Here is a 25,043-nt window from a genome sequence, read left to right on the forward strand (position 1 = left end):
AAAGAATGTCTAAAATAAAACAATTTTGGGAGGATTGCCCTCTCACCTCCTTTGTCTTAATCCTCTCTCCTCTAGTGGCACCCAATTCTAAGTCCTATGTCCTTTGTTGTTGCTTTCTTTTGATAGCACTTCTCTCTGGCTTGCAAGACACTGCCCAACAGTTTCAAAGTTACCTTTTCCATAAACTCGCATTCCTTCATTGCACCAATCTCAAGCAGTTTCATTGAGTAAAGCTGTCTAATTAATCGTTCATGCACCTGTGTTGTTAAGCGATAACACCTGGATGTTTTCCTTTCCCAGAGGACTTGATTTCCCAATTTTTTCAAATACAGATGTAATCAACCTGGATAATGAAGGCTTGAAGTGAAAGCTTAACTCTTCCTGTCTAGAATCCAGCCAGTGTGTGTGTGCTCAGGGGAGGTGATTTGGGTCACTGGAAGCTTTCTTTGTGCCCCTCAAATCATATTATTTGCACCACTCAAATTTCTGCCACAGCTTCCACCCTCATAGATGAACAAAATGTATTCCTTAGACATATTATGCATCATAATTATAGATAATAACATTTATAGTATGCCTCATTGTTCCCAACAAGGAAAGATTATTTCATGTGATGGTCACCATTAAGCTTATACAGTCAAGAATTCCACCATCGCCATGCTATATATCAAAGGGTCAACAAAACTTTTTTGTAAAGGGCCAGATAGCAAATAAATACTTTAGGCTCTGTGAACCATATGGTCTCTGTTGCAACTACTCAACACTGCCATTGTAGCGTGAAAGCAGCCAGAGGCAGGATGTAAACAAATGGGCACAGCTGTGTTCAACAAACTTTATTTACAAAAATATATTTGATCTAGATGAAGAAAACATGACCCAGAGGACTTGAGGGACCTACCTCAGAACACACACAAATAAGAAACAAACCAACCCAGGTCCTGAACCCATTTCTGATTCCCAATCTAGTGCTGGTTCACCATGCCACACTGCATTTGAGACATGGTCTTTAGTACTTGGTAGAGTCATGACTTTGGATCAAGTCGCTCACACTTTCCTCCCTTCCCCTCTTTTCCCCACACACATTTATGAGACAGCAGCTGGAACTGGGGTCCGTCATTATCCTGCAGTCATGGAAACAGAGTGAAGGTAATGGACCCACAGGACCGAGCCAGGTGACTGTGATGCTGTTAACTCTTCCTAAAGAGGCTTATCAGCCATAAGACAACATAATTAATGAGACTAGCATTGTATATTCAGTCAGATTTACCTATTCCTTCCAGAAACACATTACTGAGCCCTCCCTCCACTACAGAATGGGGGGTAGGCATCCCAGATACATCCCCACTGTGGGTACAGAGACCCAGAGAGTAGTTTCCAGGCTCTCGGCCTCACATAGATAGGTGCTGGCTCAGGTACTAGTTGGCCATCGGCTGTTACTGGTTAGCCATTAGCCACTGATATAACTGCCGTGGCTAAGCTAGTAAAGGGTGGTGTAGTGTGGTGGTGTATTGGTGTGATGGAGTGTGGATTACGGATGGCAGAGAGGCGGATTGCAGCTAGCAAGTGAGGTTGGTTGGCAGAGACAAGTGGACGGCAGGTTGCAGATCGTGTGGCTCCTGCTTCCTGTGTCTCCAACCCAGCCGCCATCAAGACTATAGTTGTATGACTCCCCTATCTATGGCTCTGTGGGTGTTCCTTTTTGGCCTCACCATGTCCTGCATTCTTATGTGGGGAGCGGGACTAGAGACCCCACCTGTTGCCTCTTGTGACACCCACTCAGCATCCTCCTGGTTCACTAGCGGACTGGGCTATGCATCCACGTCATGGTGGAGACTTTGCAGAGGATGAAGCTTTTGAAAGCTGTGTTCCTATGCCATGCTGAAGCCATTCTTTCCCAGCTGGGCACCATTGCTCATGGTGGGCCATGCCCGACTCTCTATACCCCTCAGTCCTGAGTGCCTTCCCAGGAAGGAGGAACACTGAGTGAGCTGGTCAGGTGCGAGGACACAGCGGTAGGGCCACAGCCAGAGTGGACAAGGTAGAATCTTTTCCTCACTCCTCCCCTTCTCCACATCATTGTCCTGCTCCTCTTCCCATTTATCCTTCCAGGAACCTCCTGTGTTACACTGAAGCCCTTCCGCCCGTCTGTGATGGGAAGCAGAGCCGTCCACTTGGCCCAGGCAGGCTCTCTTTGGCTATATTGTGCACACGGCCAAATCGATTAATACATTAAGGTGACTTAGCCTTGCTTTGCTTCTTTTCCACACTCACCTCTCAGGAGCGACTCATTGAGAGGATTATGTCATTTGGCCGAGCACAGCATTTAGGAGTTCCTGGCATCTCTGGAAAATTGCCCTCTCTTGTAAACCCCATCCTGCCTCCACATCTGGCATAGTACCTACCATCTTTTAATATCCTTTTCCTTAATAGAATCCCCTAAATCCAATCCATAGCATTCCCCCACCATCCTAGAAATAGGAGCAAGAGGAAGATTGAGATCATGCTAAAGTACAATCCCAAACATGATACCTATGTTCCAGCAAGTGTGGGAGTTGGAATTGTACCTGCTAAAGGCATTCCTGTAAGTTGCCTTTGTACTTCACTCTACTGAAAATATCTTCGATCCCTCCCTAATTGCATTGATTTATGGTATATCTTGTATACAGGGCTTTAGTTGACAGATAGCAATTTGTTAATATTTTGTCACTGAGACGCAGTAACTGAAACTGTGGCCAGAGGCATGCAGCCATATCATCTCTCCTCAATTGATCTCTTCATTCCTGCAAGATGCACTAACCTATCTAAGTGAGGGCAATCAGTACAGTGCATTCAACCATGATTATGGCTTAACTCTCTGTTCTTTGAAAAATTAAGCCCTGTGATTTGCCTATAATTGGGCTTTCCAAAAAAGTCATACCTGTCTGCTCAAGGGGGAAATTAAGTAGCCATATTCCCTGTTTGCTGCCTCCTCCCTCCTTTCTCCCACCCTCACAGCACTTGATCTCCCTGGGTCATGTCTTCCCTCCCAAACCTCTCTCCATCTCTAGATGCCTGTTTGGATCTTGACAACCAAGGCTAGCAGTTGGTAGCAAAGCAAATGAACGAGAACATCTGAGCTTAGGAGTTGTCCCCTTCCTCCATCATCTCCCACTTCACCTCCAGTAACGGCTTTTCTGAGTTCCTTATTTCATAAGCTGTGTTCAGCTCATCAGTTCAAACACTGAGATAACACTGCGTTGGAGAGGCAAAGGCAAAAATGAAGTTGAGATATGCTTTCCTGCACGTGGGGCTTTTGCATTCAGAAAACACAGGGGAATGGACTCCAGCTGGTTTCTCTTGCCATGTTTACTTTGATTCACCTTTAAGTAGCTAAGAGGAAGAAGAATGAAACAAAAGAACTCTGGCCTGCTTTGTAGTAAGACAGCTTGAAGTAGGATGGAACAAGGGAAGACACCATCCCACTGCTTTTCCACAGGGCCTGTAATATTATAACAACATTGGCAATAATTATAGTAGAAATTGTAGGCGTTTATTGGGTATGTACTGTGGACCAGGTGTTACACTTTATATGCATTATCTCATTTGAGCCTCACCACAACCCCAATATAAAGTGGGAGCAAAGAAGCAATACAGTGCAATAAGGAAGTATGCAGACTGTGCAACCAGATTGCTGGGGTATTGTATGAGTTTGCCGGGGCTGCTATAACAAATTACCACAAACTGGGTGGCTTAAACAACAGAAATGTATGTCTCACAGTTCTGGAGGCTGGAAGTCCAAGATCAAAGACACGGTTGGCTTCCTCTGAGGACCATCAGGAAGGACACATTCCAGGCCTGTCCCCTTGGCTTCACCCTGCGCCTTCACATCATGCCCTTTGTGTGTCTGTGTTCAAATGTCCTCTTCTTACAAAGACACCAGTCATATTGGATTAGGACTCAACTTAATGACCTCATTTTAACCTAATTACCTCTTTAAAGACACTATCTCCAAATATAGTCACATTCTGAGGTACTGATGATGAGGATGTCAACATATGAATTTTTAGGGGGACACACAATTCAGCCCAGAACGGGTAGGAACCGTGGTTCTACTCTTGCCTGCCTGTGTGACTCTTATCCAGCCATGTCCTTCTTCATGCCTCATTCCTAACCCCCATGAGGCTACTGTGAAAAATGATTGAGATAATGTATGTGAAGGACTTAAAACATGTGGTGCACAGTCAACCCTCAATAAATGTTAGTTATTATTAGGTTTCATCCCCATTTTACAGGTGAGCAGGTTAGGACTTCAATATATCTTTTAAGGGGACACACGTCAACTAACAACAGTGGTAAATAAAATAATTCTTAGTAGTAGAGAAAATAATGTGACAATCAATGGCATCATGGATTCATAATCCAGTATTTTCAGCAACATCTCAGTTTTGTGTTTTATGTTTCTTTTCTTGTGCTCACTTCAAGGGAAGATGTTCCCAACGCCTTTGAGATAAGTTTCCCTACTGCTCCCCTTTCTCCTGGCCCCTCCCCTGCTCAGCAGTCAATGCTAATTAGCAGCTGTTTAATTATCAACCCAGTGGGGAAGTGATCTGGCCCTGAACCTTAGGGAGTTACATGCACGGTTAAGCTGTCCCAGATACTGGAAGCTTGTCTGTGTTCCATGCCTTAGGGAGAGGCAATGTGGCTTAGTATAAAGTTCATAGCATTTAGAAGTGGTCAGCCTCGGTGACTCCACCATGTCTGCAACTGTTGGATCATGGGCTCTAAACCTCCATCTCCTCAACTGTAATTGTACCATGCCACAATTTTGTTGAGAAGATTAAATGTAGTAAAATTACCTTGTTAATGTAACTTGTAAAATAGTATACTAATGTGCAGGGCTAGAATCTTCTTTATCCTAGTATATGCACTTGGATGCAGAGAAACATTTGTTGACTGAAAAATTCTTAATTGAGGAGAGGGCCTGAAAGGGGACGGGCATGAGTGGAGTTGCCCAGGTAAAACTGTGCTGTGCACGTGTGTCAAATTCAGGTTTAAAAGTTGAACCAGAATTGTAGAATATTCATCTGTTCATTTTTAATAAAATAATACCCAGTATTATTTTATATTTTTTATTTGTATAAATGTTTAGCTCAATGGACCAACTTAGGGAAGTATTCTAAAATAAAAGCTACCTGTGTATATTTTTGAGAAGCTAAAAAGCTACAATTAAGTTATATGCATGTCACTGGTACCACATCTAAGTGGTAATGAAAGACATTATGTATAAAAGGTTACAATCCAGAGGAGGAGGAGGAGGAGGAAAAAGGAAAACTGGCCTTTTAGTTATAATGCGAGGAAGAAATATAAATACTAGAAAATACTTCTCTGGCATTTAGAGCTTTATCACAAAAAGAAGTACAACACTGAAATCTTCCCCAGAGGTCTTTAAAAATAGTTTATAACCTCATCTCTCTGCTCATCATAATTTTACTTACAATAAAAAACAATCTAAATGACCAATAAGAGGGAAATTGTTGGGTAAATAATGGTAATGGTACATTACTCTATGGAATATTTACATAGCCATTAAAAATTAAACTATGAGAGCTATGTAGCAGTACATTAAAATTCCTATGGTTGAACACTTAGTGAAGAAAGAATGCATAATTTGATCCATAGTATGATTCTATTACATAGAAACTAGGTTTGAAAGCAAATTCAGATCGGAAAAGAAGCCAGAAAAATAAAAGCAACTGATGGTATTACATGGCATCATTGTGGGAGGAAAAAAATGGATCTCCAGTTATTTGTGTGTAATAAGTAAAATATATGTCTTAGATATAGTCATCTCTCTTGGAATTGTAACTGTAATCTCTATTGAGGACATGAAGATAAACTAATGGACTCAGAAAGCTCTCTGCAGTCTTAGGAGTCCTAATTTTTAATAAGACGAGATGCAAAATTGCAGACACCTAAGTCGTGCTTTGGCAAGGAGGGGTGGTGTCCAGAGATTGCCACATTCCAAAGCGTCACGGGTCTCCATTAAAACCTAATTTATGGAATTAAAAATTAAATATATGGAAATGAATTTAAACAGTCTTGTCATTAGAATGCACTTGGTCTAATTGAGTTTGGAGTGATATTGTAATAGCTGTTGCTACACTGTTATTTAAAAACATGAAATATGATATATCTTCCTGTTTTGATGCTGCTGGTAAACAACGTACAGATGGAAGTTTTCAAACTTCCACAAGGTAGATGCTCTTGCTTAATGAAGACCCCAGCAAAGGGAAGCTGCTATCTCAATGAGATCATTCCTGGCAACGAATGTATAATGGGAATCCCTCAGTGCAATCCAGCCACATCAGTAAACAGAGCAGATGAAGGCCTTGCTGTGGGGCCAAAATGGGAAGATGCAATGGCAAATTCAGGCTCCCTCCTTCGAAGTTGAACTGGCACTCTTATTTGAATACAGTGTCCACTCTTATCCATGGTTTTGCTTTTTGTGGTTTCAGTTACTGGCAGTCAACCTCAGTGTGAAAATATTAAATGGAAAATTCCAAAAATAAACAATTCATAAATTTTAAACTGTGTGCCCTTCTGAGTAGATTATTAAAATTTTGTGCCATCCCACACCAACCCACCTGGGACGTAAATCATCCTTTTGTCCTGTGTATCCACGATGTAAATACTTCCCATCTGTTAGTCACTTAGTAGCCTCTTGGTTACCAGACTGACCATTGGTAAATATTGCAGTACTTGTGTTCAAGTAACCCTTATTTTACTTAATAAAGGCCTCAAAACACAGGTGATGCTGACAATTCGGATTTGCCAAAGAGAAGCTTTAAAGTGTTTCCTTTGAGTGAAAAGATATATGTGAATAGAAAAAACAAATAAACATAGTGTATATAGGGTTCGGTGCTATCCTTAGTTTCAGGCATCCACTGGGGGGTCTTAGAACATATTCCCTGTGGATAAGGGGAGACTACTATACTTGTTTCCATAGTAAAAGAAGGTTTTAAGAGGTGTGTGTCATGGTTCTTTCCAGGTTGAGAGTTACATTCACTTCAACATTTTAAATGTTTTTACATTAATGAATATACACGTGCATGGACACATATCAATTAATGTGTATATTCTGGGGTGCTCGGAGAATATGCTGCACAGACCTCTGACGCAAGGAGAGTAACTGACCAAGGACCCCAGCTGTTGCACTCTGAAATCTATCACTGTATTGGCAACAGCTGACCTGGCTGCGGGTGCTCCACCAGTGGCTGAGCACAGCAGGAGTACACATCCCTGGGAGAAACAGGTTTCTTCTGACAGCTGACTTTGGATTTCCAACAGCCTTGCCAACCCTTCTTTAGACTATGGGGCAGTTGAAGACATTTTTCCCCAACCTTGTTCACTCTCTCCCTTATGAGGTCAGATTTGCATCACAGTTTCTTGCATTTTCTCTCCTAATAAAATCCTTGTATGTTTAATCCCATCTTGGCATCCACTTCTCAAAAAAAAAAAAAAAAAAAATATATATATATATATATTACACACCCCACACACACATATACATATATGTATATTTGAGTCGTAATTTGTCTCCAATTGATAGATATTAGTTGTGCCCAGAGTTTGCCATTATACAAATACACATCAGTCCCATCTTTTTTTCAATTATTTTGCTATTTCTTTGGGGCTTTTTTTTTTTTTTTTAAACTTTGCCACAGTGAATGTTTCTTGCTGGAATATCTCCAAAGAACTCACAGAGCAAATGCCATACCTACCACTTCTTTTCTACATGTACAGCATTTTGGGTAGAGTTAAGAGCTTTTCTGACAAGTGAGCCCCAGGCCTTTTGTGTGGGTATGTAGAGCACGGAAGTGAGAAACTACTCTTCCACAGTGTTCTTCCACATTCCAGGGAAACAAGAAGGGAAGGGTTTTGGCCACATCTGTGGTCTCTTCATTCTTCCCTGCTCGCCACCACTCTTGACTCGGATCATTTTGTCTTCCTCTTGTCCCATATCAGAGTTCTTGATTGCAAGTCAACAGGAATTGATTCTGGATCACTTAGGCAAAAGAGAATTTATTGGAAAGGTATGGAGGGCTCACAGTCTATGGGAGACTGAAGGATTGGTTTGGGGGGAGCCCAGAGCTGGGCTATTGGATTCACATCCTTAAAGAGATACCCATGAGGCACCTCTGAGACAGAGAGAGCCTGCAGATTATTTACAGCAGGCAGGTCCTTCAAATTTCACTCCACCAACAGAAACCAGTGGATTCAAGGTAATCCTCCACACATACTAGGGATATTTGGGAAAAGGATAAATGAATGTTGGGTAGCAAAATACAACTTAAAAAGCAATAAGTATCCAGCACACACTCATATATATATATATATATATATATATATATATATATATATATATATATATATATATATATATATATGATGTATTAAGACTTTCTATTTTCAACTAATTTTAAGCTTATGGTAAAGTTGCAAAAATAATAGTTTATAGTATATATCCCTCATCAGGCTTTTCCTAATGGTAACATCTTACACAACCAGGTACAATTATCAAAACCATGAAATAAACATTGGTAAATGCTATTAATAAAACTAAAGACTTTATCTAAATTTCACCAATTTTTCCACTACTGCCTCTTTCCTAGGATCTCACATTGCATTTGGTTATTTCTCCATTGTCTCTTGCAGTCTTCAACAGTTCCTCAGGTGTTGCTTGTCTTTTTGATCATGACACTTTTTTTTTTTTTTTAAAGATTTTATTGGGGAAGGGGAACAGGACTTTACTGGGGAACAGTGTGAGCTTCCAGGATTTTTTTCCAAGTCAAGTTGTTGTGCTTTCAATCTTAGTTGTGGAGGGCGCAGCTCAGCTCCAGGTCCAGTTGCTGTTGCTAGTTGCAGGGGGCAAAGCCCACCATCCCTTGCGGGACTCAAACTGGCAACCTTGTGGTTGAGAGGACACGTTCCAACCAACTGAGCCATCCATCCGGGAGCTCAGTGGCAGCTCAGCTCACGGTGCCGTGTTCAATCTTAGTTGCAGGGGGCACTGCCCACCATCCATTGCAGGACTCGAGAAATCGAACTGGCAACCTTGAGGTTAAGAGCCCGTGCTCCAACCTACTGAGCCATCCGAGAGGCAGCTCAGCTCAAGGTGCCATGTTCAATCTTAGTTGCAGGGGGCGGAGCCCACCATCCCTTGAGGGAATCGAGATGTTGAACTGGCAGCCTTGTGGTTAAGAGCCCACTGGCCCATGTGGGAATCGAACCGGCAGCCTTCAGAGTTAGGAGAGCAGAGCTCCAACCGCCTGAGCCACCGGGCCAGCCCCATGACACTTTTTAAGTGTATTAATCAGTTATTTTGTTGAATGTTTCTCAGTGAGAGTTTGTCTTTTTCTCATGATTAAATGGAGATTATGCAGTTTTTTGAAAAACACCACAGAAATTAGTCTTCATTACATCATCTCATGGAGCTTATGATGTCTGTACTGTCTTACTTTTTATGTTGACCATGATCATTTGGTTAAGGTGGTTTCTGCTGGCTTTCTCGACTGTCTTTCCCTTTGTTGTTAATAAATATCTTGGGGGAAGATGCTTTCAGGCTCTGCAAATAACTTGTTTCTCTGAAGTTTTGCCCATTAATCTTAGCATCCATAGCACACACTCTTTTATACATTTGCATAGCCCTTGAGTTTGTAGATGTTCAGAGACTGGCCACAGCTATTGGATAATAAATTAGTTATTGCCCAACTGAAAGAAAGTTTCCTGGTAGGGACAGAGCCTAGCTGTCACCAGCAGCCTATTCAAACTAATTCAACCCCTAAGTTTCATTTCCATCCAAGGCCTTGGGTTCTGTTTTACTGTCCAAAAATGAAGTGTTGTCATGGCAAGGACAGCATCATTATCCATCAATTTATCTTCAAAGGTCCCTCACTTACTTCTAGAGCTTTGCTATGGACTTACTGGCTCTCCATGCAGGATTTTTCAGTTTGTTTGTTTTTTGGTTTTGGCTGATTCCCAAATGTGATAGCACAGTACTGTCAACAAATGGAAAAGCTGGGAAGCCCTCCAGAAACATGATCAATGCACTTTTCACTCTCCCCCTCCTGAATCCACATCACTCACCCTTCTTTCCTTCATAGAAGTGTTCCCTGGCTTTGTTTATTTCACTTAATGACCCCACCACCTTAACTTCCTTGAGAGTGTTTTTCTCCATCTAATTCTTATTTTGTTATTAAAATTTATTGGGGTGACAATGGTCACCAAAACTGCATAGGGTTCAACTGTACAATTTTATAATACATCATCTATATATTGCATTATGTGTGCACAACCCAGAGTCAATTCTCCTTAAGGAAACTCACTTTGAGCTATCACCAAGCCTGTTTGTTCAAAGCAAGCTGAAGTAAATGCTCTTGGAAAATCATTGTAAAATGTGAGTGCATATAAGATGAACTTGGCTTCAGCTAAGACAAAAATCCTCCTTATATGCAAACGGAATTTGAATTCATGGAAATGAATTCCAGAAGAGGTATGTTCAAGTTGATATTCAGGTAATATGCCAGTATTATCATTCCAGGTAAAGATGGTCTTGCAACAAGAAGGATTTGACCGAAAAAAACGAGGGTATAGAAACATCAATGAGATCGACATCAACATGAATGACCCTCTTTTTACAAAGCAATGGTATCTGGTAAGTGTCTCTGTATTACTCCTAATGTTTCTTATCTTGAGACTTCAGATAAAAGATGCATTTCCTCCCTTTCCTCATTATTCTTTGGAATGTGAGGCAGCATCTCACTCTGTGACTGGCTCTGTCCCCTTTGGTATGTATTAATTTTCTGTCACCACTCATGCATCTCTTTCTCTAATCTGCTTTCTTCTGAACTGCTAAATAGCCATGATCTCCTAGGGTCAAATTAACTACCAACAGCGGGTCAGATTCTTCCAGACTCCGAAAAAGTATACCAGTGTATGAGGGAAGACTTGGAAACAAAAAAAAACATATAAAAGTTAAGTCAAAGGTCTGGAAAGAGTTATCCAGGGTCTCACCAGTCAGAGTAATGGCAGGACGTGATGAAACTACAGGCATAAGAGAAAGGATCAGGTGACTTCACAAGGGACAAGCAGGAGACCTTGAAGACTAAAGTAACAACAGTAGAACCTATTAGTGCTTCCTAAAATAGTGGCAGGAAATCAGTTTCATCGGGCTTAGTTGATGGAGATTCATGGCAGGGAAACCCAATCTGTCTGGTGAAATGAACATTTTCTAGTTTACCAATAGTCCTTCATGATCCATCTGGATGGGTTGAGTTATGTTTAAAAGGGCCTCAGTGCCTCCAAACCAACCAAACTTCAGGGCATATTGAGGGAAAAGGAGTGACTAATTTATAAATGTGAGGAAAGCTTTATTTAAGTTTAAAAGATGTTGAGCAAAAGAGAAAATAAATTACAACCCTGTAGACTTCTACATTATAGGAATGCATCACAAATCCCCTCTTGGAGCTTCAGAATTTGATTATGCCTTATGATTTTTTTTTTGATTTTTTTTTATTAAATTTATTGGGGTGACTTTTGACATGGAATTCTGAAAATCCCATCTGGGTGACCAAATGAACTTATGTGTACAGTCAGTGGGATAACCCTATATATCCACGGGTTCTATATCCACAGATTCAACCACCTGGAAATTGAAAATATTGAAAAAAAATTTATCAGAAATTTCCAAAAGCCAACACTTGAATTTTTCATGTGCAGAGCACTATACTAAATCCGTGCAAATGAAGTGATGTGTAGAAATGCCTTGCTTTAGCCTATATGCAAAATATAGGTTATATACAAACATTACACCATTTTATATAAGGGATTTAAGCATCCATGGATTTTGGGATCCACAGGAGTCCTGGAACCAATCCCCGTATGATACAGCGAGATGACCATATTAGTCAGGATAGGCTAGGTTTCTTGCAATAACAACCCCCAAATCACAATGGTTTAATGAAACAAAAGTTGTTCACTCATCCTATACATCCAATGCTTCATAATCCCTCAGAAATTCAGGCTGATCAAACTCCATCTCTGCTCCACCTTGATCCCTGCTTTTATGAGCTCCTTAAAGAAGGGAAGAGGCAAATTGCACACTGGCTCTTAAAGCTTCTGCTTGAATGTGACAAATGGCACATGAGCTCACATTTCATTGGCCAAAATCAGTCATGTGGTCATTCTCATTTCCAAGGGAATGGAGAGGTGTAATCTTAACATATGCCTGGAAGGAAAAGAGTGGCCATTTTTATAAAGAGCACTAATGACATTCACATAATGTTTAGCAATACTATTAATATAAAAGCCAATTGGTTACTATGGGCTTCTGCTAGCACAAACTCTGATGTCACTATTTTTTAATGATTCATCTTTGAGGAAATCTGCACAGGACACAGATGAAAAAAGAGTAGTGAGCATATTTATTTGGAATTTTTCTGTTTTCTTTTATATCTTCTTTTGATTTTTTTTAAGGTAGGGGATTTTTTTTTATATTTATGTATTTTTGCATTAGAATATGCACTAAAGGTGAGCAAGCTATCTTTAATTTAGTTCAACAAATATTTTTAAGCACAATTGGTGTGGTAGTCCTAAAATCACAAAGGTAAATAAGACATCTCCCTCTTGTAAAGGGTATCGTATTTAGTAAGGAAATCATATTCAAATAAGAATAATCCAAAACAGTATGTGCTAAATTAAAAAAAAAAAAAAATGAGGTATAAATAAAGAACTACAAAAACGAGCATTTAATTCTAAATGGGGGAGGGTTTCTTGCAATGGCAGCTCTAAGGTGTTTAAAAATAGCAATCTGGTCATAAAAGATGGGAGGATTGAAACATCAATTGTGTATATCAAAAAATGGAGGGAGTATACATATATTCAACTTCATGTGTACAGCACAGTGGTCAGGGGTTTAAATGTCTAACTATACACTGTTTTGTATACCTGAAACTAAGAAAAAATTATTATTTTTTTTTAAATGGAGGGAGAAAGCCAGAAGAAGTAGGTGGGGGAACACCCAAAAGTACTGGTTCATGGAAGATGTGGCCTTTGAGCTGGAAAACTGGATGCCTGCAGAGCATGTCAAGCAAATGTTTACACAGTTGCTTTCCTACACCAAACTAATAAGATTCTCTGTTTTGGGATCCTCATACCAGATCAATACCGGGCAAGCTGATGGCACTCCTGGCCTTGATTTGAATGTGGCTGAAGCCTGGGAGCTGGGATACACAGGGAAAGGTGTTACCATTGGAATTATGGATGATGGTGAGTATTTCAATGCCTTTACATCATTTGGAATGCAAGTGTGTCTTTGCATGCCTTCAGAATATAAAAGAGTCATTGTTCTGGAGGAGGAATAGCCTGTGCTGGGCGTCACAACCATCTGTACTCAACTTCCTCTAAATCCATGGTCCTCAAATTTGAGGTTGCCCTTAACAAATATTTATTGAATTAATAAATTTTTCAAAATAAACAAATGAAACTTGTCACTCAACCTTAGTTTTGTATTAGGCGACTGCTTATATCTTACCTTAAAACATCTTCTGAACCTCTTTATATTTACCATCTATTTCTTTTTTTTTTTTTTAATTAAATTTATTGGGGTGACAATTGTTAGTAAAATTACATAGATTTTAGTTTACCATCTATTTCTCTAGACCTACACTGTCCAGTGTAGCGGCCACTAGCCATATGTGGCTATTTACATTTAAATTTTAATTAAAGCTAAATAAAATTAAAAATTCAATTCCTAGCTTCATTTCAAGCACTCATTACCCACATGGGACTGACAGCTGCTGAAATTCAAGCCAACTCCATTTTTATCATCACAGAAATTTCTATTACACAGTGCAGCTCTAGATCCATGAAATAGCTTTTTAGCAGCAGGATTGGGGTTTAGAGAATTTTTTACTTTATTGTTATTTTCGGAATGAACCCTTATAAAGCAGACTTTAATAACATTTTATGACACATGCTCCATGTAATATGTTATCCTATCCCAAATGCCTGACTGATAAAGATTGCACAGAGCTTTATTTTATATAGTTTGTGATATGAAAACCAATGGGTTGGATGAATTGGTGTTTTTCTAACTACACATGTCCTTGGCTCTGCCAAAATCTGGAGCATCTCTGCCCTGCAGTCATCTCACTGGGGATGTACTGTCGCCCTTCGTTAGCTGTCTGGGTCCTCCAGTAAAAGCTCCACTGTGAAATATTAGCCCAGTTACATATAAAGACTATACAGAGATGAAACAATGGAGCCTTTCCCTTCTGAAAATCTTCAAAGAACACTATGTTCTCTAAAGCAAGCCTTTGAAGCAGAATTGATGGGAAAACAAGGGGAGCCAGAGTGATTAAAATTGCTGCTGTCTTTGTGTGGGCTCATTAAATAGCAACATAAAAACAATGCCTCACTGTTTTCTGATGCATTCGATGTTTTGAAATGGATGTAAAAGCTTTCTCCAGTGGCCAAGGGCTTTCACAAGAACGGAGCTCTGCCCAAGAGTGTGTGTGCACAGATGTCAGGAGCTTATAACTGTCTCTTTTTTCCTAATGTTTTGGTTTAGAAACCAAAGTAGCTAAGGCCAGCTCACCTAGGAGAAAGATACATCTAGGTTTGGGGGAAACCTGCCTAGGATATATTGTAATGACCATTTCACACAGCATATCTACTGGGTATCCCCTACAAAGTATTAGAGAAGCACCCTGAACGTGCCACTACAGTAACAGCAGAGAGGCACACCATTCTTATGAAACCTCCAACAGCCCCATGATACTCACTTCAGGACTCTAACTGTAGCCCCCTTGACTGACTGTCCATCATGCCTTCCAAAGATAACAAGGCAGAGGTGACTCCTGACTCCATTCCATATTTCCTGGCTTGAGAGACCACATTCTTTAGAAAGTTTTGGAAGAATTTGTTTAATGTTACTTCTTCTCCTGGTTAGTGGTCTTTGGGATCCTCCAAAAGCAAACTCTCTGCCTCCCAATTAAAAATTTCTAACTTCTCCATTATTTTGGTTACCTACTACTGCAGAACAAACCACCCCAAAATTGGGTGGCTTTATACAACTACCATGTTGTTATCTCTCACAGTTCTGTAGGTTGACCAGGCCAAGCTGATCTGTTCTGCTGCTGGTCTCCATGGGGTCTCTAGTGTAGTTGGAGTCAGGAGACGCTTGGCACTGGAATCAACTGGAGGCTCCCTCCTGCTCCATAGAGTCCCAGGGTCTCTCTATTCCACATGGTCTCCTCAGCAAGGTAGCTGGATTTCTTACAGAAGGCTCAAGGCTCCCAAGAATAGGCATTCTAAGAAGCAGAAGCTGCCGGTCTTTTTAAAGTCTGAACCTGGAACAGGCAAGCATCACTCTGCCACTTCTGCTGAATCAACAGTCTCAGGCCAGATTCCAGAGGAGGGGAAATAAATTCTGACTCCTGGTGTGGAGAGAGAAAAGGATTTATGGCGATCTTTCATTTAACGTGTGCTTATTCAGTATAACAACTGAAGAAAAGAAGGACTGCCAAGTCATTCTCTAAATCCACTGTTGAAGAATAAGATGAGCACATTTGGAACAACAGTAGCCTCCCATGCAATGAGGACAGGTCCAGATGCTAAGCAGCCTCTTACTATGCCTCTCAATTGGGCATCTCTGACGCAACACCTAGAAATAGAAAGTAGTGAAGGTGAGGCTGGGAGCATCCGTGCTGTATTTTCTCTCTTAACTGCCTGGGCATGTAAATGGCATGGTATCATTTCCCAGATAGTCTCTCAGCAAGATATCATTGCAAAACAAGATTTTTTTTTCTCTTTTTTTTTTCTTTTTTAGTTTATTTTTTAAATTTATTGGGGTGACAATTGTTAGTAAAATTACATAGATTTCAGGTGTACAATTCTGTATTACATCATCTATAAATCCCACTGTGTGTTCACCACCCAGAGTCAGTTCTCCTTCTATCACCATGTATATGATCCCCCTTACCCTCATCTCCCACCCTCCACCCCTCTTACCCTCGCAAAACAAGATTAAAGACAGACACAGATGCTGACCCTGACCTCTATGAAATAATGTAATATTTTATAAGCATTGGCTTTCTGTATTTTGGCCTATATGGCAAATAGTCTATCATCTATATGTGGAAGTTTCAATTTGTAGATAGTCCAGTTTATTTTTTTAAAGTACAGGTGACATACAATATTATATTAGTTTCAGGTGAACAACAGTGATTTGAGATTTATACACCTTACAAAATGATCGCCATGATAAGTCTCATAATCATCTACCACCATACACACTAATTATGATATTATTTACTATATTCTCTATGTTTTGATAGCCCAGTTTTAATAGCCATTCACTCCTTTTTGGTTGCCCAACTCAAAACTCAATTGCCATTCCCTCTGGTAGATCCAGTGACTTGCTTGATGCTGAATAAATATTTTCTGCCTTCAGTCGGGTGCAACTTAATGCTATTTCCATATACTACACATCACTAGAAGAGTTCCTCCATGATTAACTATTGCCCAAAGGGACAGAAAGCATTTCTTAAGGGTCTACTCTAACATTCCAAGCAATGAGATGTCAGCAAGTACCCCACTTAACAATGACAATTCATCCCTTTTGTTGTAACGGAATTATTTAGTGTTGGGAATTTGATCTAGAAAATGGGATGTGACTATAACAAGACATGGGTTGGTCAGGAGTTACCCATCCCAGGCATGATTCAAGGCAAGTAGCTGGCTTTCAAGGTCAAAGACGGTCAGGGGTGGCATGGTCAAGGCCTTTAGCTGATATCAGATGGAGCCAAGAGAATAAGATTGAAGGCCAGTGAAGAGGGGCTAGAGAGAACTTCAAGCTGAAGTAGCAATAAAAACTAATATTTATTAAGTACTCACTATGTACTAGGCACTATCTGGCATTTTGGAAACACCATCACAGTTATTCTCTAAGGTTAGTATTATTATTATCCACATTTTGCAGATGAAAAAATTGAGGTTTATGGAGGCAAGCAACTACCCAAAGTCTCACAAGAAATCCTAACCACCATCCTCAGTGCTTGAAACCCACCCCTTGGCCCCATTTTCCTGGTGGGACTTTGTGAACAGGATCTCATGCATGTAAGCGGAGGTCCAGACAGTCACCCACACCCTTCCAAGAGATTTAGAACTCTGCATCACATAGAAAAGTAGCATTTCCTCTCCTAACTTGAGCTTCATAGGCCTCAGAAGTTCCAGTGGGATGTTTGTTCCAGTTCTTATTGCTGTGTAGCAAATTACTCTGACACAAAGCAGCTTGAAGTAACTATTTATTATGATTTTTGTGGCATAGGAAGAACCTGCCTTGGCAGTTCTCACTTGAGGTTTCTCATTCAACGGAGGTCAGATGTTGGCTGGACTGTGGTGATCTGAAGGCTCAATTGAGCTGGACATCCAAGATGGCTCATTCTCAGGCTGGTGGTAGATGATGGCTGCTGCTGGAGCTCAGCTGTCAAACACAGAGCCTGCACATGGGCTTCTTACACGCAGCTGGTTTCCTCCAGAGTGAGCAAGTGTCTAAAAGGAATAGGGGGAAGATGACTGGCATTTTCTGATCTATCCTGGATGTCATACAATGCTGTTCTACTATGTCCTACTGTTAGAAGCAGTCACAGGCCACTCAGACTGAAGAGGCGAAAATAGACCTACCTCTAATTGGGGAGGGGTGGGGAGGGACATTGTTACGTTGTAGAAAACCACATAGGATGGGAGATATTAAACCACCACTTTTGAAAAATACAATCCATGCATTGAGGTCTACTCCTCATCAACATATAAGTCAGTGGGGGTGGTACAAGGGGCTAGCTTTCTTGGGACAATGAAAGGAACTCAGCTTAGGACCAGGGTCCTCAAATGTAATATTAAACTCTTAACATTCTAAGTAGGGATATGTTCATAGAGCTCCTTGCCAATTCCATGAGGTCTCCAGAACTGTTAGAGCTTCCTGGAAATTTGAACTATTGTGGATTAGACTCCAAATTAATGACAGTTCATGAACAAAAATATAACCAAGTATTTATCATTTGTGCACCACATTCATTATGATTGGCTGGGGAAGTGTCAGTGCCCCTGCAGACTGTGAACCATAGATATTTGTACAGCTCAGTTTCTGTGTCCAAATTGTCTGTTTTTCCAGGACCTACATAGTATCTGTCATAATTGCTGAAAATAAAAATGCATGAAAAATAAGAATGATTACAGTACTAATATAAGAATTAGTAAGCTGATTTAGAAAATGTATTTAGTATATTCCCCTTCAAAAGATAATCAAATATGCAAAAATATTAAAATACTATGTAATTACCAGGTTATCATTTGAATGCTTTAGTTTATTATTCTTCTTCTGAATCATGTCTGTTGTCCTTCACAATTCTATAAATAATCTTTTCTTTCTCAGACCAAAGTCTGTGTCTGTTCTAACTTAACACAGTCTTTCCCTTAACCTAATTAAAAATCTTTTATTTTAATTAGGCTAAATTTATCTTATTTTAATTCTAATTTCCTTCTGGTCTCAAATTATCTCTTTGCTTCAATATTTTCCCTTCAGAGAGAAGAGACTACTACTTAGAAAATTTCTCTCCTAAACAACTTACACTATCAAACATGGAGTCATGTTTTAAAAACTGACTCTGTTAGAGAAAAAAAAAAAAAGTTTTCTGTGTGTGTGTGTGTGTGTGTGTGTCTCTCTCTCTTCTTTAACTTTTCTGTGTGTTACAAAAATGTTTTCCTAACAATAAGTTCACAGAATTAAACCAATTTCAACAAATATATTCAACAATTTAATTCCAACAAACATTGTAAAACTAAGTCAATTTTTTAAACTGTTCTGCTCTTCTGCATTATCCATAGAACTCTAGTGATGTGGTAGGTGATGGTACTAATGATGACATTAGAAATATAATTTATCAAGTGTTTACTACAAGTAAACAGTTTCAATTGTCTCTAATCTTGAAAATTGCTTTGCAAAGTAAATATCCCCATTTCAAAGATGAGGAAATTGAGGCTCAGAGAGATTATGTCACTTGGCCAAAGCCACACAAATATTACAGTGTCTGAGCCTGAAATGGAACTAGGTCTGTTGGCATAGACTGTGCTTATCCCCAGTTTTTCCCACAGCCTACAAGGACCATCCCTGAATTAGGGTCCAGAACAAGGGTCTGCAAACTTTAAAAGTATTAGTCTTTAAATCTTCTGACTGCTGTCCTTCTGCAGTCCTTGAGAGGGGATGAGGAGGAGGAGGAGGAGGAAGAGCAGGAAAAGGAGGAAGAGGAGGAGGAGCAGGAAGAGGATGGTGGACCAGAAGTGACCTGCTATACTCTCCCAAGCAATAGAAAGCAGCCATGATAACAGTAATTGCTTTGGATGGCAAAATCAGCGGCGAAATGTTAGACAGTCTGTAAAACAGTGACTCCCCATCCAGAAAGGACTTAGCAGATATTACATGTGCAACCAGAATAAAACCAAAAAAAATTTCTTTTTAGAGAAACAGTAATCCTTGAAGAACATGGGTTTGAAGTGCTCAGGTCCACTTATTCACGAGCTTTACAACTGACCTGGGCAGTTCAAGCCCAGGTTGTTCAAGGGTCAACCAGTGGTTGGGAATCTGCATACAGAGGGCCAACTTAAGTTATATGAGGATTTTAATCTTTCCAGGAGGTTGGCACCTCTAATCCTACGTTGTTCAAGGGTTAACTGTATACATCCTCATACAAATTCTTTTTTGCAGGACAAAGCAATAACTATGACCTGGCTTTAACATGCATGTAGTAAAGATGAAAGCTAAGAAACAGACTTAATAATACTTCTAGCTTTTAAATATTACAACCCAATAGAATTGTTAAATGATGCTGGGACAAGCACCCCACACTGTGCTTGCCCCCATTAGGTCGAGAAGAAAGCAAGCAAAGAGAGGCCAAGCACATTGCCTGAAGTCATGCAGCCAGTTGGCAGCATGGTTGGAATTCAAACCTGGATTTTTTATTAAAAACCTACACTGGTAACCATTATGCTAGCTGGTGCAAGAACCTGGCTGGTTTCTTGGAGGGCTGGATGCTCAGATGTAACTACTACAAAAATTATATGGCTCTCAGACCTGGATGAGAGCTTTTTGATTTGCCCTTGATGTTCCAGGGTACTTTTTGAGGCCCACCTGTCTGATGGAACCCAGCAGTTCATGGACCATAATTCGACCTTTGGAATGATTATTGGGCAACAAGGTAGTCCACATCCAGGAGACTCAAGGTCTTGGGCTTCCTGGAAAGCCACATTCTGGAAAGACAAGCGTCAGCTCCCACTCAGGACACCTCACAGGAGACCATTTGCCATTTGCCTAATCGCTTTTCTTGCCCAGCCGTGTTCTTTTTTATTTTCATGCCAGAGAAACCTCTTCTAATACATTGTTGTCCAGGCCCTGTTAAATAATAATTACTTTCCCTTCTCAGGGCCCGTTTCAATTCAGAAGATATGCCAGTTGATGTTTCAGAAATGTCAGGATTTCCACAAATCTCTCTTAGATCACTGTCCTAATGAGCCATCCATTTTGCAGCCACTAAGCCCCTTAGCACTGACATTTATGGCAAAAGTGTTATCCTGGGGCCCCAAGCTCTATTGGCTTCACTTCTCTGATCCATCTGGTGGCAGCTGTCCCTCTACTTGGGTGGTGCAGCTCACTGTGGAGTAGAAACGCAAGTGTAGGGCCTCAGGCACAGGTGCTCACCCCCATCCAAGTCTCCAGGTGGCAGCACATAAGGAGGGCATTTTCTTGAGCAGCTTTCCTGAGGACAGTGGCAATTATTCACCTTTCATTCCTATGCTGTTGTTGTCTTTTCACAGGGATTGACTATCTCCATCCGGACCTGGCCTCAAACTATGTAAGTACAAGCCAACCTGTGTTGGGAAACACATACATCTTAAATGTTCTGGCATCCCTCATTATTGGGAACACACATGCACACATGCACACACACGCATGCATGCACATAGGACACGCACACACACACACACACACTGGAACTGCCCATCTTGTTAGAGCCACAACTCGGGCCAAAGACAAACAGACAAGGCATGGGCCCTGGCAGCAGAAAAAGCTGATAGCTTTGTGAGAAGAAAAGAAGGAAACAAGGTCTGAAAGACAGCGTGCCAAGAAAAAAAGGTACAGGGAGGGGCAAAGAAGAGAGAGCCTTGTCAAGGTTTAAAATCAACTCTAGCTAAGGATATTGAAATTGAAGGATGGAAATGATCATTTGGGTTTTTGCTGGTTAAACTGATGGCAAAATGCCAAATAGTGCAGCAATTCACATTGCAACCAAAGCTGTATGAAAGCAAGAACATAATCTTTTTTATTATTTCTGTGCTTATGAGCACTGAACACCAACTATCCCTCACAACACTATGTACAGTATTTAGTTTCCCTTGACAAGTAACAGTCACAGGAAGTCATGGTAAACACTATTGGGTTAGAACCACATGCTCTGACTTTTGACCCAGCAAGTCACACTGCTTCCCTGATGAAACCTACAAACCCTTTAAACATAAGCGATCACTATTTTAACCCCAGGAAGTACACTACCGTGTTTCCCCCAAAATAAGACCTAGCCAGACAATCAGCTCTAATACGTCTTTTGGAGCAAAAATTAATATGAGACCTGGTATTATATTATATCATATCATATATCATATCATACCATATATATCATATAAAACCCAGTATTATATCATATCATATCATATCATACTATACTATATTATATAATATTATGTTATGTTATATTATACCCGGTCTTATATTAAAATAAGACTGAAACTTATGTTAACTTTTGCTCCAAAAGACGCATTAGAGCTGATGGTCTGGTTAGGTCTTATTTTCAGGGAAACACGGTATTCAAATATTAGTGTGTTTGCTTAAAATTATTCAAACTATTACTAAGCTATACTTCTGTAACCTGCAGATATATATATAAAAAAATTATTTTAGTACCTAAAGAGATCATATTTACAAGAACACAGACTTCAATAGTGAAAAGGTGGTTAACAAGCAGAAGTGTTTTTAGGTCAACATTCTGGGTCATTCATCCTGGAAGTTGTGTGTCTACATTGCAAGAAGAAAACAGAGATTTTTTTTCCCCCATGTTTAGTGCATTGGGCATCAGGAAGCAAAATCAAGAAGAGTATACATTGGGCTAAACATCTTTTTTTAATAATTAAAGAAAGTTAAATGAATATTTGGCCCAGTCCAGTGTGCCCCCAGAGAGACATGGCAGAAATTAATCCAACACTCTGTTCCAAGAGATGAGAGTCCCCTCCTATAGATAAGACAATAGAGAACAACATATGAGTTGTAGATTTTGCCTCAGTTGTCCATCTGCAACATCTAAGGAAACACTTCTCTTCTTCCCTGGTCCTCTTTCCACACAGAGCTGTGTGTCTGTCTGTCCCTGTTGCTTCCTTAAAGGGACTACTTCACACAGAAACTTGTTCTCTTCTTCTAGTGTCCTCCCTTTCTCTGCCTCCCCAATGACTACAGGGCCTTGGAGAGTTCTCCAAAGGGGAGAAGGAGAAATACATCTTTTGCTTTTTCTCCAAGTTTCTGATACTCAGTGACCTTTCCTTATTTACAGAAATAGCAGGGATAATGGCCTGCAGGGACCAGCAGTTTCAGCCTCAGAGGGCTGCCCCCTCCACATAGGCATTTGTATCCTCCTTCTAGGCTGAGCTGCGACTACACAAGGTTCCTGCCATCTCGAGCACCCAGCATCTCGCAGAGTAGCCAACAGGGCTCTGCTCACTTTTGCAAATCAGTGTTCTTTCATCTTGCAGCTTGTAGGACTTCAAGGTGAGGTGGTTGCCAATCAGGCTTTTAAACTGACATCCCTTTGTCTCGCCCCTGCTAGTTTAGCCCCGGTGAAGGGCACTTACATAGAGATTAACCTGGGCATCCTTCCCTTCTCCTCTCCCAGCCCAGGTATTTCCATGACAGGCTATTCCCAAAGCCAATTACCAGATTAAAAGAGATAGTAATTCAAGTAGGAAAAAAAATCCTCTGAGGCTCTGAAGAACTGCAGGTACAATGCTAATCAACAGTGCGATTCATCTGTCAAAAATCCCTAATCTGAAATTGGAAAGTGAAACATCCAAACTGGAAGGAGCCAGCTCCCATCAAATCTGTGATGTCAGAATATACCTGAAGAACTCTGTGGTTCTATGAGTTGTTGTAGGGTTCTTTCTTTTTTTTTTTTTTTTTCTGTTTCTTTCCAAAAACGTGTTTGTTTTTTTCTAATTAAAAAAATAAATACATGTTCTCTGTAGAAAATCTGGAAAAGCATAAAACAGATTAAAAATTAACCATATCACCATTCTTAATATTTTAACATATTTTGAACTTCCATTTCTATGTGTATATTTTTAATGAGTGCTTATACAGTATCCCTCCTTCCACTTGATATGTCATGAACATTTTATATTATTAAATCGTCTTCAAAACATGATTATAAGGGCTATACAGTATTGCCTCATGCTGTAATTTATTTAAACTTTCCAATCCCCAATTGTTGGACAACTCGGTTGTTTCCAATAAGTGTCTCACTCTAAGAGAAAGAGTGACAGATAGTGTCAAGGGAAGTAGAGGGTCTCCAAACCATAACCTGCTGAGGAGAGCTGAAAGAACTGGGAAAAAGACAACTTAAGTAAGAGGCATACACTTAAAAATAAATAAATAAATAAATAAATAAATAAATAAATAAATAAATAAATAAATAAAGAGGGACATACAAGGTCTGACAATTAAATTCATGAACTCATCCTAGAACAAGTGCTACATACGTCATTGCTGAATATCACTACGGCCACCTTAAAAGTACGCCTCTTGGGAAGCTATGCACCGATCAACACCAGTGCCTAGTCCACCCTTCAAAGCAATTTTGGAACTCTTTTTCTATGGCCATCAGAGCTGTCATCGTATTACCCTTGATGTCCTGAATATCATCAAAATGTCTTCCTTTCAATATTTTCTTTATCCTCAGGTAAAGAAGATATTGGGAGCCAAATCAGGTGAGTAGGGAGGGTGTTCCAATACAGTTATTTGTTTACTGACTACAAACTCCTTCCCAGACAGTGCCGTGTGAGCTGGTGTATTGTCGTGATGCAAGAGCCATGAATTGTTGGGGAAAAGTTCAGGTCGTCTACCTTTTTCACTTAGCCTTTTCAGCACTTCCAAATAGTAAACTTGGTTAGTTGTTTGTTCATTTGGTTCAAATTCATAATGAATAATCCCTCTGATATCAAAAAAATGTTAGCAACATCATTGCAATAAGTTCACAAACTTAATTGTCAGACCTCATGCATTAAATATGTTTTCAAATATTTTAAATATTCCATGTGGGATGAAGCATTCACTTTGTTCAGGAAAGTCTACCAAGAAAATTCCCACCAATGGGTGACAACTGCAGGAGGAAGATTTTAGTTCAGTTAAAAGAAAAAGTAACTGTCAAATGATTAAAATCAGGTTAATAAATCAAAGGAATTAGCTCTCTGAGGAAGTAATGAATTCTCCACATCTGCCAATATTCAAAAGGAGTGTTGGAGTCCATTTGGTAAGGATGTTGTTGAGACGACAACATCTACACTAAACTTAAACTAGATATCTAAGAATTGAACAGAAAATGTAAGTTCTGTACAAAACTGCACATTTAGACAACTTCTATCCAGAGGAAGATCCACATCTTCAACATTTATCAAACACTTGGAACTTATATAGTGTTTGATAAATGTCCTACAAAGAAATTTAGTTACCCATGGTTGTGAAAATTTTCTGTCTTTGATATAGGTGAGAAAACTAACATCCAAATATCTCGTTCTTAATTCCTCGGCAGAGAACATGAGTCTGACTATTTTTTACTGGCCTTGTTGTCTGTCTCACCCTGTGTACAGTTAACAATGACAATGTTAAAACTACTAACCAAATTCATCTTCTT

At 40.0% G+C, this 25,043-nt stretch overlaps 1 protein-coding gene across 1 annotated transcript in view; it reads left to right on the plus strand.

Moving 5' to 3' along the window:
* PCSK2 (proprotein convertase subtilisin/kexin type 2) overlaps positions 1-25,043 on the plus strand; it is a 294,040-nt gene that overhangs the window by 152,961 nt on the left and 116,036 nt on the right. The window contains exons 3-5 of the mRNA XM_019756643.3: positions 10,580-10,693; positions 13,197-13,305; positions 20,908-20,945. Of these exons, the coding sequence (XP_019612202.1) occupies positions 10,580-10,693; positions 13,197-13,305; positions 20,908-20,945 (261 nt within the window). The remainder of the gene's footprint in view (positions 1-10,579; positions 10,694-13,196; positions 13,306-20,907; positions 20,946-25,043) is intronic.

The sequence above is a fragment of the Rhinolophus sinicus genome, chromosome 13 (assembly GCF_057876585.1).
Source record: "Rhinolophus sinicus isolate RSI-liver-muscle chromosome 13, RSI-T2T, whole genome shotgun sequence".
NCBI classification, from domain to species: Eukaryota; Metazoa; Chordata; class Mammalia; order Chiroptera; family Rhinolophidae; genus Rhinolophus; species Rhinolophus sinicus.